At 32.9% G+C, this 18,266-nt stretch overlaps 1 protein-coding gene across 1 annotated transcript; it reads left to right on the top strand.

Moving 5' to 3' along the window:
* Window positions 1–8,724: 8,724 nt before the first annotated feature.
* Window positions 8,725–17,904, top strand: LOC135130047 (jerky protein homolog-like). Its single transcript, XM_064057390.1, has 3 exons — window positions 8,725–8,818; window positions 8,877–10,423; window positions 17,782–17,904. The coding sequence occupies exons 1-3, from the start codon at window positions 8,725–8,727 to the stop codon at window positions 17,902–17,904; spliced, it is 1,764 nt and encodes a 587-aa protein (XP_063913460.1).
* The last annotated feature ends 362 nt before the right edge of the window (window positions 17,905–18,266 follow it).

The following is an 18,266-nucleotide window of genomic DNA, read 5'->3' as shown; positions in this document are numbered from 1 at the left end:
AAATATCTATTTTATGAGATTATAGATCATTCAGTAATGGTTAATGACTCAGGTCTAAAAGTTAGTGTCTCTGATATTTTTGAATATATTTCGCATCTTAAACCTTCGAATTCTTTTGGTCCAGATGGTGTTCCAAATAATGTTTTGAAACAGTGTATTTTTACAATAACACAACCGTTATTTTTATTATTTAAAACATCTTTAGAAGAAGGAGCTTTTCTCTCTTTTTGGAAAAGTAGTTTTGTTACACCAATTTTCAAATCCGGTGATCGGGAAAAGATTGAAAATTATAGGGGGGTGAGCATTCAATCTTCGATACCAAAAATTTTAGATTGTATTGTATCCAAACAATTACAATGGGTCTCTTCTAGCATTATTTCAAACAAACAACATGGATTTATTAAAAGCAGATCTACTTTAACGAATTTAATAGAATATTCATGCTACCTTAACGAAGCTTTTGCTCAAAAATTACAAGTTGACGCAGTATATACGGATTTTTCAAAGGCATTTGACAAAGTGAATCATAGAATCTTAATATATAAATTAAATAACATGGGATTTGCTCCTAGCACTATTAATTGGTTGGCGTCATTTTTAGTGGACAGATCGCAACAAGTAAGGATTGGTTCTTACTTATCGTCTCCTTATTTTGTATCATCTGGTGTCCCTCAAGGGTCGCATTGTGGACCTATTTTGTTTATATTGTTTATTAATGATTTAATTTCTCATTTCCGTTTTTCAGAATCTTTGTTATTTGCCGATGACCTGAAATGGTTTAAAATTATTAGTTCCTTAATTGATGCGTTGGAGTTGCAGTATGATCTGAATATTTTATTTGACTGGACCATAAATAATTTATTACCTCTAAATATTGATAAATGCCATGTTATTTCTTTTCTTAATATTTCATCCAAAGTTAACTTTAATTATCATCTGGGTAAATCTGTGTTGGTTCCTGTTACTGAAATCAAGGATTTGGGTGTTATCTTCGATTCAAAACTTACTTTTAAAAGCCATTATAACCGCATATGTAATAAAGCTAACAGCATGTTAGGTCTAATCTGGAGACACTGTCAAAGTTTTTCTGTAGGAACTCTTAAAATTCTGTTTACTTCTTTGGTGCGCTCTCAGCTAACGTACTGTTCACCTGCATGGCATCCATATTTTAAAATTGCTTGAATTCAAACTCAACCGTCCTCATGTCAGAGGGGATTATACCTAGATAAGAAATCAATTTAATTTGCAATCTCTGGAATGTTATCGAAAATTTTCAGACATTTGTTTCCTTCATGGTCTTGTGAATGGTGACATTGATAATGCAAAGTTGCTAGTAAAAATGACATCTTTAGTATACCCTAAGAATATACTTATAACACGGAGTAGGACAACGTTTAGAATTTCAAATTCTTCGACGTTTTCCGTATGATGGCTTTATCAAATTTTCTTGTCCACACTTACAATTTAAATTTATTTGGTAACAACAAATGCAGATTCAAAAGCAAACTGAAGGCCATATTAATGTCTTGATGCTAGAAGAATGATTTATTTCTTTATTTTGTATTTTTATTTAAATATAATTAATTGTTTTTTTTTTATTTAATTATAATCATTATTTATATATTAGTAATATTCACTATTCAGGTATAGTTAAGTGATAATTAATTTACTTTTGTTTGTTTTCGAAATTGCTGTTGGGTATCTTTGTTATAATGGGTAAGTTTTTCCACTGTGTTAGTATATTGACATATACTATTTTGTAAAAGGGTTTTCGCGTTTATTAATAAATTAAATTAAATAATACTCTTCAGAATTGTATGCAAAACAATGAACAAACTGTTTTCTTTGGAGTAAGTATGAAGTGCATAGTTTAATAAGTTTGGGAGGAAAACCAAAGGCATGAAATTTGTTAATGAGTATAGTACGATCCAACCTGTCAAATGCTTTTGATAGAGCTAAGCAGATGACGTCATTTTGACAACCATCATCAGTTCAATCTGCAATGAACTGTGGAACGTAAAGAAGGTTAACCGTAATCTGCCATGCATCTCGGAGACCCCATGTGTCAGGTTTTTGAAGTAGTCTTAAACTGTCTTGGGACCCCTTTTTGTTTTTGAAATAGTTTGAAACATCTTGGGGATTCCTTGTCATGTTTTTGAAGTAATTTGAAAGAATCTCGGGGACCAGTGGGGATTCTAGACAAAAAGGTAGAACTAACTCCACCCACACCGCTTTTGTATTTCGTTGGCTTGTTTTATTGACTGTGAGATGAAAATTGAATTATATTTTGTCAAGTGCCTACGCTTAAAAAAAATCAAAATCTCCCCGCCCATCCACCCCGTTTTTTTTTTTGATCACTCATTTTATTGGACGAAAAGTGGATTTTATATTGATAAACAGTGGAATCTAGATAGTAAATCTAACCCCACTCATCTCCGCTTTTGATTTTCATTGGATTATTTCATTTACTATAAGATGAAAATTGAATCTTATTTTGGCAAGTGGTCAATCCTAATTAAAAAAACTTCAAAGTGGCGCTCCCACCACGTTTTCTTTTTGATGATTTATATTTAGAGCTGTGCAGTCAAAATTTATTTACCCCCACTATCGGCCCACAGTGCCGATCGCTACAGCCTTGCCTTGCTCGCTTCTCGCTTTTCAGTTGTGGATTATTTTTGATAATTCACACAAATAGTTTTATTGTCAGCGAGACGGACACCTGAACATTATTAAAATTATTATTACTCTTATTTCGTGAATATGGATTTTAAAATCATCAACTGACATGCCGTTAACATTATTTTTCGCGTAATTTTCTTCGCGATACATAATGTCTGTTGCAAGCCTCTGGCCTGCCGGAGTGGGGGTCAATTCGCAGCGTTTAAATTTCGACCGCACAGCTCTACTTATATTACTGGACGAAAAGTAGATTTTATAGATACTGATCAACTTAAAAGGTAAATGGCTTCCTAAAGTACACATAGCTATGTATTTCGCGTGTGGGGTGGACAAGACGGCCGTTCGCTGCTTCTTGGCATCCCATAATGTCGGGCCACCGTTCAAAAGAAAAATGTATTCGGTTCACGGCACAGCCTTCGCAGTCAGCGTGCAGGAACGGTTTTATCCCAAGTGCATGGTTCCCTTCCAATAACGCAAAACATGTTTCGTTATCTTCCAGTACTCCACGCTATAACAATTTTTAATTTGTCCAAGTCGACTCACCGCAAATGAGACATCAGTTTTTCAGTTTAAGGTTCTCGTAGCTTTGTACCTCGTAGTTCGTAAGCTTCGTACATGGTCGTCACTGGACATATCAAATTGCGCAAATACGTCGTTGATATATGGTACATTGTCACATTGCCATTGGCTTGGTTGAACTCTACTTACCGATTTCAGTTATCTTCTCCTGGACGCAACCAATATGTCATAAACTCATAAACGGAAACAGCTATTAACGTAGTGTCTTCCGGTAAGCCTGTACGGAAGAAAGAGGAATCGAACAGTGGAGTGCACAGTTTGAAGTACCAGCTCCTCCATGCAGTGTCTTCTTGAGCAGACAAACCTTGTCTCCCTTGGGTAACTGGTGTCATATCTTTTCGGTCTTCACTTTAATGGCCTTTTCGGACTCGGACTAGACAATGTCCGTCAAAATTTCATATATAAATATTTCTTCATTAAGTTTCTCGTTGAGGTATGCTGTCCCAACGTCAACTTATTTAGTCTTCGTTTCGTAATTAGTAGTTAGAGAAGCCATCTGGCGAATGGAACGAAAAATGGAGTCCAGGGTGTTGATTTTTGGATTTAATCTGAAGTAAATATGTTAATATAACCTTTATTACCATACAACACCTAAAACGTGACAGTCATGCGTTTCACCAATCACGTTGGTATCACGGCGTGGGGTAAAACTCAACAATTTATTTCACAGTACTCAAATTTACACGACTAATTACACAGAGCTTATGTACAAAACAATTCCGACGCAACTTAACTGGACACTGTCTTGACTGAATTATTCTCGTTCCCGAAGGTGGCCTCTATTTAAACCCATACTCCCCTTCTAGAGGTTCCGTGGTCGAGGTCTTTCTGGAAGTCCCATCGTGTTTTCCGGTTCCAGGTTTTTCAACCCATAGGCGTCGTACCGGGGCGGAGTATGAGTTTATTTCGTAACAGTATTATCTAGATAAAACTAAATTAAAGTGAAATTAGGACTACGCTAATTTATATCATCTCTCCCTTCTCTGACTCCACAAACCACAAAGGCGTAAAGCGAGTTCGATATGGGCCCGTGATCTGAATTCATTATACAATTTTTGTTTTTAAATATTCCTAGATTTTTCTGTATGTCTAGAAACTTACAATTATTGCCAGACTTAACTAATTTTAAACAGTTTGCGTTATTCTGTGGCCTTTCATAAAAATATGTTGAGCAACACTTGATTTTTCGAACCCGTCGCATTTAAAGTGGGCCGTGTGCTCTTCGAATCTTGTGACGGTCGCCCTTTTTATTTGCCCATTGTCCATTATATTTTTGTTTACAATCTTCTTAAAACTTATGTCAGAAATATTCGAATTTATCTTTAGGGTCTCCGATATGACTTTGAAGACTCTGTCCGGATGTATAAACAACCTTAATATCGAATCCTCTGAAAAATTTTCTAGCCTACAAATTAAAAATAGAGTGGAACTGATAACGAATATTTGAGCAAGATCAAAGTGTAATTGAAGAGGTGAAGAATTATTAGAACTTAAGGAGACAATTTGATGATTGCTGCAAGATAAAAGAATACTAAATTTATAGCAGCTTTAAGAAAACTGTGAAGTTTTGATTTTATCTAACAGCAAATTATGGGAAATATAACTTTGAAGATGTTACAGCTGTGACTACTTTCGAAAGCTTGGGTGATTGAATATATAAAAGAAGAGATATTAGAAATTTTTTTATTTTCTTGCTCTAAAGCCAGACTGATACGAACTAAAGAATTTATTAATTCCAAAGAATTCAAGTATGAACAAGAAAATTTTAGATAAAGGGAGGCTGTAATGAACGCACCTCGGGCTAGAGAGTAATATGTACAGTCGCAGCCATAGAAAAGTGGACCACACACTTCAAAATTTTTAAAAATTTCATGGTTTAATCAGTATTTTGTTTAACAAATCAAATTATTTTTATAAAGTTACTGCCCTTTTTCTCAAATCAGGAGCGCATACATTCAAACTGGTATTACGATATTTTAAAATCTACGTAATTAAAACTTTGTATATGTCAAAGTGGTCCAGTTTTCTAAGGCCGCGATTGTATATCCGAAAAAATAGAATTATAAGCTGTGAATCTAAAATAACGTTGTTCATACGGTATTTTTTGTTGAAGCTTAAAATATTTTACTAATATCATTTCATTTGTGTGAGCGGTAATAATAACACAGTAGAACAGTGTTTTTGTTACATATATTTTCATAATTATGGTCGGAAAGGTAATTTTGTGCTGAACAACTCTTAAAAGAGATAATATACCCATTGTCATCCGGTGAACAATTAGAAAAAATGAAGTGAATTCTAATTTTACATAGAAAAATGCGCAAGAAGCACTAAAAATTACGTCTACGAATACTTAACCTGCCTAGAATATGTAGAAGAATCTAACTCTTGATAAAGGCCTCATGTATTCGGAAAGAATGGATACTTGGGTCTTTCTCTTAAATCTTTCTTCCGCTTTCTTGATTTCTCGATGAAAAGATTATCAGCAAAGAAATTTAAATGAGACATGATTTGTGGAACGTTTGTTTCCTACAAATTTTCTGATCACTAAGCTAATTGATTCCAAGTAAATTTTTCCGTATGATTCAAATAGGCGTAGAACATTTGATCCTTCATTCGAATTTCAGGCCCAATAAAAATTCCTAAATATAGAAAACGTACATAATATGAAAACTGAAATTCAGTGTAATATTTTAGTTTTTACCTTGGTTTATGTTAGCAGCAGAAAGCTTAGGAAATATTGTTTTCAGATGTTGAAATGCTTTCTCTCTTGTATTTCACTTGCATAAGAAGCACATGTGCTTGGTATATCCAGATTGGAAGCCAGTTACTAAACCTGCAAATTGCACTCAAACTTTTTGTCGTTAATACAGTTTAACAAGTGTTGAATATTCTCATATGTTTGTGCAGTTTGTATGGAGTATGCAGTCGGCAGTACTAGATATGTATTCCCATTATGCAATCGTACACCTTTAACTGGAACTATTTATGAACAATCTCCAAAAAAAAAATTTTTTACGACGTAGGCATAATGCCTTATTAGATAGTTGTTCAGCACAAAATGATCTTTCAGAATACATTTTCAGAATGCTTGTAACATGAAAATTTTCAAAAATTGTTCGACTGTGTAATTTATGACTCCGCCATCCAGGAACGACCTAGTACCCAGTGATCAACTGACATAATAAATGGTTATTGGTTTTTGGCAAATATTGGACAAAAATACTGTAAGGTGGATTGTATTTTTTTATTAAATTAAATTGTTTCCATTACCGTAAATTTTTTTGTTATACTAAGCATTTTAGATCAGTTACTTAATTATTTATGGTGTGCGTTATATTAACAAGAAGTCTTCTATACTTCCGATGCCATTCTGTATTTCCATGGTATAAAACACACTTATACAAGGTTATTCACTGCAAGCTCCGCACCTGAAAAAGTCAAAGCGCTTAAATGCAATTTCAAAACCTTTTTAATTTTTATTTCATTCTTTATAAAAGTAAGGTGAAGTACGACAGTTAGAATGTATCCGTAAGTACCTGTTTTTGAAACAAATGTTACTAGTTATTGGTAAAATTTATAAATTTAATTTTTGTATCAACTGAAAGTGAAATAAACACCAGTGTTTTATATGCGTCATATTTGCAGTGTACTAAGTTAAGCTTTACCTTTCACGTTAAAAGCAATGACGTTTCAATATTTCTATCCGTGTTAAAATGTAAGGCCGCGGAGTTTTATCTGGGACACCTATATATGAATATATATTTTATATTTTTTTGTTCCTTACTAATACATAAAATTAGTGTTGAAGTACACATGCCTAATATAACATTTATTTTAAATTTTCGTCCCATTTAGTAAAACGTAAACAAAAACAAAAGTACATAAATTGTAAATGTTTTAGTTGTTAATTGTTCCTGAAAATTTACTGCATTGTTTCACAGTAAACCATCACATCGAAAATAAAAAATGTATGTTTTAATATAGCGAAGAACAATAGTTTAGTTATTGTGTAGGTATTAACTTCGGTATTAACTTTGTGTTCGCTGTTTAAAACAACGTTGAAATATTTAAATTAATGCAAATATTTATTATTCTGACCATAAAATATTTACACTCGATGTTTCTAAAATATCCGTGATAAAGATATATAAAATGAAAAATACATTTCTAGAGTGGAGACTTTCAAAGAAAGCCGAGTAAAAATGGTCTCCTATTTTGCTCAAAGGAAGAATACGATTCGGTGATTTCTGCGAGGCATTGGGAGAATTTATGAAAATGTCGAATTGAAAGAGCGTCCGTCCTTTCAACACATAAACCGGTGAAATAAATTTGCTTTTATACTAAAGTGATTCTATATCAACCTTTGGGAGAGCATATAATATTTTTATGGGGATTTCTGTGCAAAGAATGTATGATCTATAGATCTATAACATATAAAAGGCACATTTTATCGCACGGCCACTATATACATATACAGAGTCTGATATAATTTTATGTGACATATTATGTATTAAAATCGGTTTTGCGGTGCGGAAAATAGCCTATAAGTACCTCCATATTGTATTCGCACATTTTAACTGTGATGGATTTCCCTTCGCGGTCCACTCCGCGCCATCGAGAAACGGCAAACTTCTACAATATTTGCATTAAAATGTAATCTTCTATACGGTGATGTTGCCAACATGCAAACTTATCTCATTTAGATGATATACGATACAATCTTCGAACATTTTATAATCAAAGTAAATCGGATTGCAACTTTTTGTGGGCAATCAGGGGTGACCCCACCGGAAATCAACTTTATCGGTTGACTCCATTATTTCGGCTTGCACAACGTGTACACTGTTTCGTTTATTTTAAACTCTCAACTGGTTTTTAATGGCATTCGTTTCAAAAACATCTATCTCAACATATTATGGATATTTATTCCTTGTTAACGAAGTATTCTAGTAGTAGTATTACTGTGGACTGTGGCAAATGTCTAGTTTCGTTTTGTTTTGCTTACAGTTTACGAGATTGAAAGCTACCCTGTTCATCTCTTTGTTATCTTGGTAAATGTTTCTTTTCATCTGTCATCTGTTCGTTGCTAGTGAAAGGTTTACTATGAAATTTGAAGCACCTTTTAAAACTACAGTAGAACCCCGATTATCCGGGTGCGCATTAACCGGGCGGTGGAATATCCGTGCCAGTAGATAACCTCGATTATCCGTGGTTCGATTATCCGTGCCGAACACGAAATGCAAGCATGCCGACAACTCAGCTAAAATGTGATTTGTAAAACAAAATATTATGTTACCCACCTATAACAGCGTTCTGGTATAAGCATGAAACTGAAATCATAATAGCTACCACAGCGTTTTTTATTAATGAGCTGACTAATTTAACATTTATTTAGTCTGTTTTAAACTTTGTGGTGTAAAAGCGTAATATATTCACTCAATATCGAACACTTATATAGTAATTATGGATCAGCCAGGTGCAAGTGGTTCTGCTAAACGAAAGCGTACAGTTCTAACCATTGAACAAAAAATTGAGATTATCAAACAAAATGAGTCAGGTAGATATTCGTCGAATATATAATTAAATCTAAATTTTGAAACAAACGTTTTATCTAGGAGAAAATGTGGCAGCTCTAGCTAGACGATTTGGAATAGGACGTCAAACAGTTCGCGATATTGTCAAGAACAAAACAAATCTACAGGCTTTTTTATTACAAGCCGATAGTATGCAAGTGGTTTCCCAACGAAAAACAATGAAGGCTTCCACGTTTGAAGAACTGGAACAAGCAATGATTAAATGGTTTCTACAAAAACGAGCCGAAGGTACGCCAATTTCGGGACCAATGTGCTTACGTCAAGCTCAACTATTTCACGAAAAACTGAATCCTGGAGAAAATTTTAAGGCTTCAAATGGATGGCTATATCGATTTAAAAAACGACATGGAATAAGAGAGCTATCCATAGAAGGCGAGAAACTGAGTGCAGACGAGGTAGCTCTAACTGAGTTTTGTTATGAGCTTGAAAATATTATCCTGGAACGTGATTTAAAATTGGATCAAGTATATAATGCCGACGAAACAGGTTTATTTTGGAAAACAATGCCCACTAAAACTTTAGCTCACGAATCTGAAAAATGTGCTTCAGGTTTTAAAACCAACAAAGACAGAGTTACCATACTTTGTTGTGCCAATGCAACTGGACGACATAAACTACGACTGACTGTGATTGGAAAGTCAAAAAATCCACGTGCCTTTAAGAACATTAACAGAAATAATCTACCCGTGGATTACTATAATCAAAAATCGTGTTGGATGACACGAGATATTTTCAGAGAATGGTTTTTTAAAAAATTTATCCCTCAAGTCAGAAAATTTCTTGAAGTTAATAAATTGCCACCAAAAGCTCTGTTACTTCTTGACAACGCGACTGTACATATGGACGAGACAGTATTGAAATCGGAAGATGGAAATATTACTGCAGCGTTCTTTCCTCCAAATGTTACATCTATTGGCCAACCAATGGATCAAGGAGTGATCGAGAACATGAAAAGATACTACAGAAAAAAGATAATGATGGACTTATTACAAGAAGACGCTGACCCAATGACATTTTGGAAAAATCTAAATATTAAGGACGCGATTTATGGCATTGCTGAGGCTTGGAGTTGTGTAAAAGATGTCACAATAAAGCGAGCATTTTTAAAAATTTTAACATTAGAAGATGTACCAGATATGAACGAAACGATAGTAGAGAGTGAAGTTACTACAAATGCCATAGCAAACATTGCCTCCGAAATTTCAACATTGGATGGTGTCGATGCTGAAGTAATTGACAATTGGATTCAGTGCGATTTTCAAGAACACGGGACTGAAACTTTTACTGAAGAAGAAATAATTGCACAATCTGAAAAAAACAAAGAAGAGTCAGGTGAAGATCACGAGAAAAACAAAGAAGAGTCAGATGAAAATGATGATATCTTTGAAGAACACACTTCCAATAAGATTACAAATCGGCAAGCACTGGAAGCTTGTAACACTTTGATTGATTATTTTGAAAAGCAAGATATTGATGACTTTACCATTTTAAACTTACAAAAAATGAAGTCGTTCATTAGACAGAAACAATTAAAAACTAAAAAACAAACCAAATTGACAGCTTTTTTTGTAAAACATGTTTAATTTAACCGTACATATGTATTTCCCTAAATAAATAAATAATTTTGATTAACCGTTCGTTTCAATTATCCGGCAAACATCTGGTCCCGGTCGGCCCGGATAATCGAGGTTGCACTGTATCAAAAACTAGTAAAATTTTGTTATTCCAATAAAATTATACGTTTGTGTTCAACAGTCTTTTTGTATATTAACGCTGTCTTTAAATACAGTTGTCAATCATTTTTTGTACAGCGTTATATAAATTTATATTTATATTTCTGAAATAAGCAAACTGTTGGAAGTGTTATGTATAATATACTGGGTTTAATTGGAATAATTCAGTTATTGTTAAATTTTTTTTCTTAATTTCACTGGATTCAATTAGAAAGAACGCAACACGGACATTCAAACGACAGATGTGGCAGATGATAATAAATCTCTCCACATTTGATTGTTCTTTGTGAACTACGTTTCCGAAAAAAAGACAGTCAACTAGTAACTAGAGGTTTTTTTATCGCTCGTTAGTTGGAATGTGGGACTTCTAACATTTCTAGTTGATGTTTTTTGTGACCATAACAGTTTTAACCAAGTTTTAAAAACCTACATTTTAATTTAGAACTCACAAGGGAGTAATGTAAGCAGTTCATTGCAAATAAATTATTGATAGGTGGATGCCTACAAGTTTTTAATAACTGAACATAATTTAAAAATAAACAGCATTTACAATGTCAATGTGTTCTTTAAAAATGATTTCTTTATCCAATATTATCTTCAAGTCTTTCGTTCTTGTAGAACGAGAAATACTTAATATTAACTCTTATAATATACTCTTAAAATGAATTCAAAATCTTTTCTAGTAAATGATTCCACTGGATATTTATGTATTCGCTGTTTTTTTCTGTACACTTGTAGGTCATCAATAAATAATTCGTATCTGAATGCATCAATAACATTATTAATATAGAGCAAAAACCAGAACGAGGCTAAGTTGGACCCCTATGAGACTTCAAACAACTGAATATAAGGTTTAGATTGTCTGTTTGGAGCTGACGTAAATCAAACCATAATACTAAAGATCAAATTGAGCACCCGATTATTTTCGAGGTCTGTTGAAAAAGTTGTAGGTACAAGGAATGGTTTTAATCCAGATTTTGTAAAAAGTCAAAATTTAACTGTTTTTTTGGTAAAGTGGATTCATGTGAATTGCTCAAAAAATTAATGTTAAAATTTTTCTTGCAATAAAGTGTTTCTAAATAAAACTGGTCAGAAAAAAATCAACATGAAAGTAAGGAAAGCAGCATAGTTTTAAATAAAGAGTGATCAAAAAGTTTTTAGAATAGAGTTGACCATGGAAATATTGATTAAACTGTAAAAGACTTGACAAATATTTCCATGGTCAACTCTAATTTGAACACTTTTATATATTATCTGTTTCTTAATACAATAAAAAAATCTTTAACACAATTTTAAATATTAAATAAAACGCATCTTTCACGCAGATCTTTGGAGATTTTCATTTGCTTTTTTGGCCAAAATATAAGTTCCTAATTATTATTTTTAAAATTGGATTTGTACTTCCTTTACTTTCGCTTGTCTATAGAATAAATTTTTAGATACAAAAAATGTAATGTTCTGAAAAACGTGGAGGAGAGTCAGATTGTTAGTTAGATTCATCATTTAAAAACCTTATATATATATAAATAACTCATTTAAGACCTTCTTCTCCAATTCTTATGTTGTTAAAGGTGTTTAATGTGGTGACATTGTCTAAAAGACTAGAACCAAAAGTTCTGTATCTGCTAAATGTAGGTGCTTTATATTTTTTAAAGAACATGAAGAAACTGTGTTTAGTGGGAATATTTTTGACCAGTTTTCCAGGAGTGGTTTGGCAAAAAAACTGTGTTTAATTTTGTGCATATTTTATAATACGGGGTTTCTATAAATGATTATAGGGTCAAAGTAGGTCATGAGAGCGTGCCGCTTATCACTTATATGTGTTTTACTAAATGCCCAAGGACGCACGCATTTGTGGCCTAAGTCCTTCATACCTTACGTTATTAAAAAATAAAATCTACAATAAAAATAAGCAAATTTATTGTGGTGACACATCACAGTAAATGTCGAAAATGTTCACTATTTTGTTCAAGGCACAGGTTCACTCTCTGTTTTTTATTTTCAAAAATGTTCTGTAACATCCTTTCATCAACACTTTGGATACATTGTTCACTTTCGTGTTGCAACAGGAACTCCTAACTGCTAAGGAAACTTTGTCAAAGTTGTTTGCCGATTCTGCTCGAGTCGTTGCCTCAAATCATCAACAATCTCCTCAGATACTGAAGGTCTTCCAGGAAATTTCCCTTTATTGACCCGCCGGTTCAGACAAATCTGTTGGTTATATCTTTAATGTGAGCCTCTAACGGCGTTTCTTGAATTTGCAAATCAGGGTATTTGGCCAGATATTCTTGCTTACAAGCGGTTACAGAATACACACATTCTCTGTTTACGAATGTCCGTTGCGATAATAAGATATAATAATGAAATATCTTGCTCAACAGAATAAACCATTTTCTCCTCTTCCTAGCACAAAAAAAAATTTCGTATGCAAGCACCCAGAAACGGTTTTGAAAACACCTGTTTTGTTGTTTTGAGCTTGGATCAACTGTAATTCACACCTTAGAACAATAAAAACGACATCTTTAAATGACAGGTTACAAATGACAAATGAGAAATGTCATAATGAGGCTTAATTTCAGCAAGGCGGGATTTTTGAAATTCATGGCTGACTACGCCCTTTGAATTATTTTTAAAAACCCTGTTACAAAATGAAAAGCAACATTTATGGAAAATAATTTATGCTTTACTTTAAATTCTACTTAAAACTTACTCACCTGATGTTCAACACTAAACTAAAATACTGAACTGGCTGAGTTCCAATGTTTGTTCAATTTACAGCATCCACCGTATACCGATATCAACTGCCATTGCTGTGTTGCTAACTTCATTAACTCCTGCTTTTGTCATAGCTCGTTTAAGTTATCCCGAATTCTCCAGAAATAGTTTATGGATTGAAATCTCTCAAAACCACTATTCGTTTAAAAAAAAAAAAGTTTTAAACTGAGGTGATTATCAATCAAATTTCATCAATATTATACAGACTTCTATTAATGTTTTATGTGTATATGTTATACAGGGTGATTCAGAGCATTTCTGCATAATTTTAATGGCAAATTCTATGGCAAAAAATAAGCAAATAATATTAACGACAGCATGGTTAATTCTTTAAAAAATCTATGAGAGAAATTTAAAATTTCATGAATGATCAAAACGTACTTTTCACCGTAGTAGATTTTTCTAAAACTTTCTATTTATTTTTTATCAAGTAGTTAAAATTGCGCAGTAGTGATTTGTTTCACCCTGTAGAATACTAAGAAATACAAGACATTAAAAAAATTGGTCTAGGGTTTTTTAGACAGAACTTCACTCGCTCCTGAAGTACAATTTTATTGAGTAAATGTAGCTTTTTTGAAAAAACAAAAAACAATTTTGTAAATTTTTTTCTGGTTAACCAAAATAAGCCGCGGCATAAAAAAAGTAGATACTGTGTTAGAATACAATGAAACTTGATTGATTTCGTCTCCTCAAAGCAGAGGAAAGTGTAGTGATTAATTAAAACATAAATTTTATTTTCCTTGCGAGAATGCCTACAGTTAAAATTAAAAAGGAACTGGATTATTAAACTACAGAGGAGCGTGCTATGTTGTATATTGCCAGTAATATTTTACTGATGAATTTTGTAGTGACGTAATCAGCTCTTTAGTGGGGGTAAACACCAGTATATCAGTCTCAATATAAAAAGTGTAACACTAATAACAGTATTCTGTACCCAGAACTTCGAGAAAATTAGGCAAATCGTTTTTGAATTAAGCAATGAAATAAACTGCTCATAGACTAATTGTTTTGAGACATCCTCTAGAAATAATTCTAAAAAATGCGGAAAGCGTATTAAACTGCAGATAAAGGAGCATGTTGTACTCGTATTACAAATTTCAAATTCCAAGTGAGACTTGAAAATTTTAAAATCAAAAACAATTATTGTGGATTAATAATATATTTTACAAATTTTCAGATGAAGTCATAAAAATAATTAGGTGTAATATTTCGTAACGATCATTCCATTGGTTTCGACGACGGTCTTCTAATAAAGTTGTTGGAGTATTAAATTTGCCTTTGGACTCTATAACAATACTTCACTAGTTTATGCTCGGGAATTAAAAATCGTTTGAATTTTTTATTTTTCTGAATTTGAACACTGCTTTCAACCGAAAGAAAACGTTTTCTAGAGTACATGTTCTAAAAACTTTTAAGCATATGCTTCTGTATTAAAAAAATTAAATACCTATTGCTGAAAAAAAAAACTGTCGGTAGTATTATCTGGAGTCATAAATTTGCTGTTTTGCAGATTAGTAAATAAGTGTTTTGCAGATTAGTAAATAAGTTTTTGAGTAGTAGTTAGTTTTTTAAATAACCTAAAACTTTTCGTTGCGTTACGTAACGTAATAAAAAAAATGTTCACTGGACTACATTTGCGATGGCATTTATTTCAAAGTAGCACTTTTTTTTTCAGGGTTAAAAGGGAGAGAGGGATAAATAAGCGTAAGAATTTATCTGAATTTTCCATTTTTAATTATCATAGTTGTCTTCTTAAATTACTATCACATCAGGGGCCCAGTGCCTGGTTATTTCTGTGTTGAATAATTGTTTCGACTGTGCCGTTCAAGTGTATTAATCAATAACTTTAATCCACGTAAGAGTCAGTTGAGCTAGAATTCTCAAAAACACTTTACAATAAGTGCTCTTCCTTCTTTTATCTGAGTTTTTGGCAACACAACACAGGAGATGTCTGCCAACAAACACTTTTTCCACTTGATGTTAAAACTGGTGGATGCGCCAGTTCTCAAAGCACACATTTTCAATAACTCTCATTAACTATGCGCAAAGTTTGCGGCAATAGTTACGGGTTAGAATATTCCTAATGCAAATGACGAGCCCATTCACGACGTTAATTACGTTTATTTATCTATTCGAGCACGTAACGTATTGCAAAGGATGTAAATAGGGGGACGGTACAGATAATCTGAACAGTTTAGAATACGAAGTGTGAAGTAGACGCGTGAAATGTGCAATCCTCGGACTAATATATCCGTGCCTCGCCATTAATCATCTCGATCAGGAGACAGTTGGCCCGAGTGCCGGTCTCTGATAACCGGCGCCGTAACCGTAACCACCGAAGAATCCGTGCCAGCAACAGATACCGTATTTGCACAACATCCTTCTTTTTCTTCATTTGAATACTCATTGGACTTTGAAATTGATCGAGCAAACTGAGAATTTTAATATATCTCAAAAGGTTGTTGACTTTGAATACACACACTCATGCAGTGTGCCAAAAAACTTGTGTTGGTTCGTTAGAAAGATCGGCGCTATTTTTTTGGTTTATTTTATATTGAATTAAATTTTTCCAGTACATAATTTCATGGTAGTTTAGAGGTACAAAAAAACTGTGCTGCAACAGAAAACGAAAAATAATCTAGAAACAGCAGTAGCGCTTTTAATGAAACAATACGAGTTTTTTGGCATGCTGCGATTTCTAAGAATATACGAGGGCCATGCACAAACTAATCCTTATTTTGTATAACGATAAGTTTATTTGCAAAAAACATTTATTTAAAAAAAAATTCCATTCAATATTTTTTTGACATAGGCGGTACCTATTATTAATCTACACACGGTAGAAATGGCAAAATTTTGTTCAAATTTTTAAAATTTTCGAAATTCCTATTTCAAGTTTAACGTGCATATTTTAACTATGAAAATTAGAAACTTTTTATGAAACGGAAACTTATTCTTTTTCTTTATCTGCTTCCATGCATTACAAATAAAGAAAGCAGTATAGATAAAATTATGATACTTGTAAGTATTTGTTTTTTAGCTCAGATTTTAGAATATGCTGAAAAAGAACTGAACATCAGTACCACTTGTGCCTGACAGGTTGAAAAAGTAAAATGAAAAATTTTACTTCACTTCAATTACATTCCGTGCATTGTAGTCAATAACGATTTTAAATGGAAAATATTACAGAATAAAGTTATGTTAATTTCAGAAATATATTCTCAAAGAGAATACAGAAAAAATGTTTTGTGACAATGAGATGCTACGTATTTGGCAAACTTGGAAATTTATGTATTATTTAAAAAATTTTTTTTTTTCAGCATTCAGAGGTCGAATACATAAGCTTCGCGATCAATCGATAAAACGTGCTATAATTATATCTCGGGTCGAGTAAGACAGAAAGAGGTTTGAAGTAAAAATTTATTATTTTTATTATAACTATTATTAACACCTAAGTTCGCGCCTCTGAAGCACAACTAATAGGCATGCAATTGCATATTATTTTTAAATACATTTTTATTACGTAATTTTTCGAGGCGATATTATCAAATTTGTAGTGGAAATAAATATACCGGATTGGATGTGTACAGTGTAATATTAATCTAGAGGTTATTGGGTTTCTAAAATTTCAGTGCAATTAAAAGAAACGAGTTGCTGCAGCAGCACCATTGCTGATTTTTTTATTGTTGATGTTTATTTAATATAGAGATCAATTCTTCAACTTTTGGAAGAGCAATAAATTCAAGTTCATGAATCATGATCCATATCTGTAATCTCTAAAGTAATTTAGTGTTTTACCACTAAGAAGTGCGTATGTTAAAACCTTTAATTATTGTAAAATTATACTTCTATAACTTAGAATAATTTGCATATGTAAAATATCATGCTGCATATTTTGAGTCCAAACAACGTCACTGCTTTTTTAAGGAAATGAACATACACCTTTTTGTCACCGTTTCACGATTTTTACTTCTTTTTAACAAATTTTTACGTGACATTCTTTCGATAATATATAAACATAAACACTTGAAATTAAGCTTGTTATTAGTTCTGAGAGGATATTTTATCCCGTTGGTTATTTGCTCGAAATATACCTATTTTGCATTCCCCATACTTGGGGCTTATGCCCCCGGTTTTTACTTTATAGAGGTTATCACAAACCGAAAATCGCAAAATCGAATTTGATAACTTTAACAAATTTTGTCATAATACAGTGTTGTTCACGAACGATAATGAGCCGGAATGAGTTTAAAACGTAACCCAAAATGCAATGCATAGCTTCCGTTGATGCTTTTGTATAAATTGATAAAAATGTTAAACATATTGTCTTTGCCATTTCTATTGAAACACCACCTGTTGATTTTGCTTAAAATTTAGCAATTGGTAGCAGCTTTCGGTTGATTAACAACGGCTTTTAGTTAGAAAATTGTCTGAATATGAACGTTGCCAAATTTACGATTAACAAGTGGTGTTTCAATAGAAATGGCAAAGGCATTAGTGATTTCATTGTGAAGTTGATTAACAATAACGCAAATCTATGATTTTCAAAAACAAGTTATTTTTCCATTATTTATAAGTCATTACTCAGTGACTACAACATGTGTTCAAAGTACCGTCCTTGGCTTCTTATAAAACAGTTGATTCGATTCCAAATTTGTTAGGGAAAACATTACACACGAAGGTAATTCTGCACTGCTAGGGCGTAATGCGGAGGAGCAGCGTGCTGTTGAGGATTTGATGAACAGACGTCCTGCTGATGCCAACTTGCACGGCGATGGCTTCTTGATTTTGATGTGAATCAACATCTACTACTATTGTAATAACTGCTACATCATTCTTCGGTCCTGTGGCGGTCCAGCCTTTTAAAAATTGTATCTGCAGGTCTTCTTCTGTTTGGGAAACG

This window comes from Zophobas morio, unplaced genomic scaffold (genome assembly GCF_036711695.1).
Source record: "Zophobas morio isolate AGI-343-1 ecotype UQ-CSIRO unplaced genomic scaffold, CSIRO_AGI_Zmor_V1 ptg000002l, whole genome shotgun sequence".
NCBI lineage: Eukaryota > Metazoa > Arthropoda > Insecta > Coleoptera > Tenebrionidae > Zophobas > Zophobas morio.
This window is presented reverse-complemented; position numbering and strand designations above follow the sequence as displayed.

Coding starts and splice junctions, on each gene's coding strand:
- LOC135130047 (XM_064057390.1), top strand. CDS start 8,725: ATGGATCAGCCAGGTGCAAGTGGTTCTGCTAAACGAAAGCGTACAGTT. Junction 8,819..8,876: donor TATCAAACAAAATGAGTCAG/GTAGATATTCGT, acceptor CGTTTTATCTAG/GAGAAAATGTGGCAGCTCTA. Junction 10,424..17,781: donor CCAAATTGACAGCTTTTTTT/GTAAAACATGTT, acceptor AACGGCTTTTAG/TTAGAAAATTGTCTGAATAT.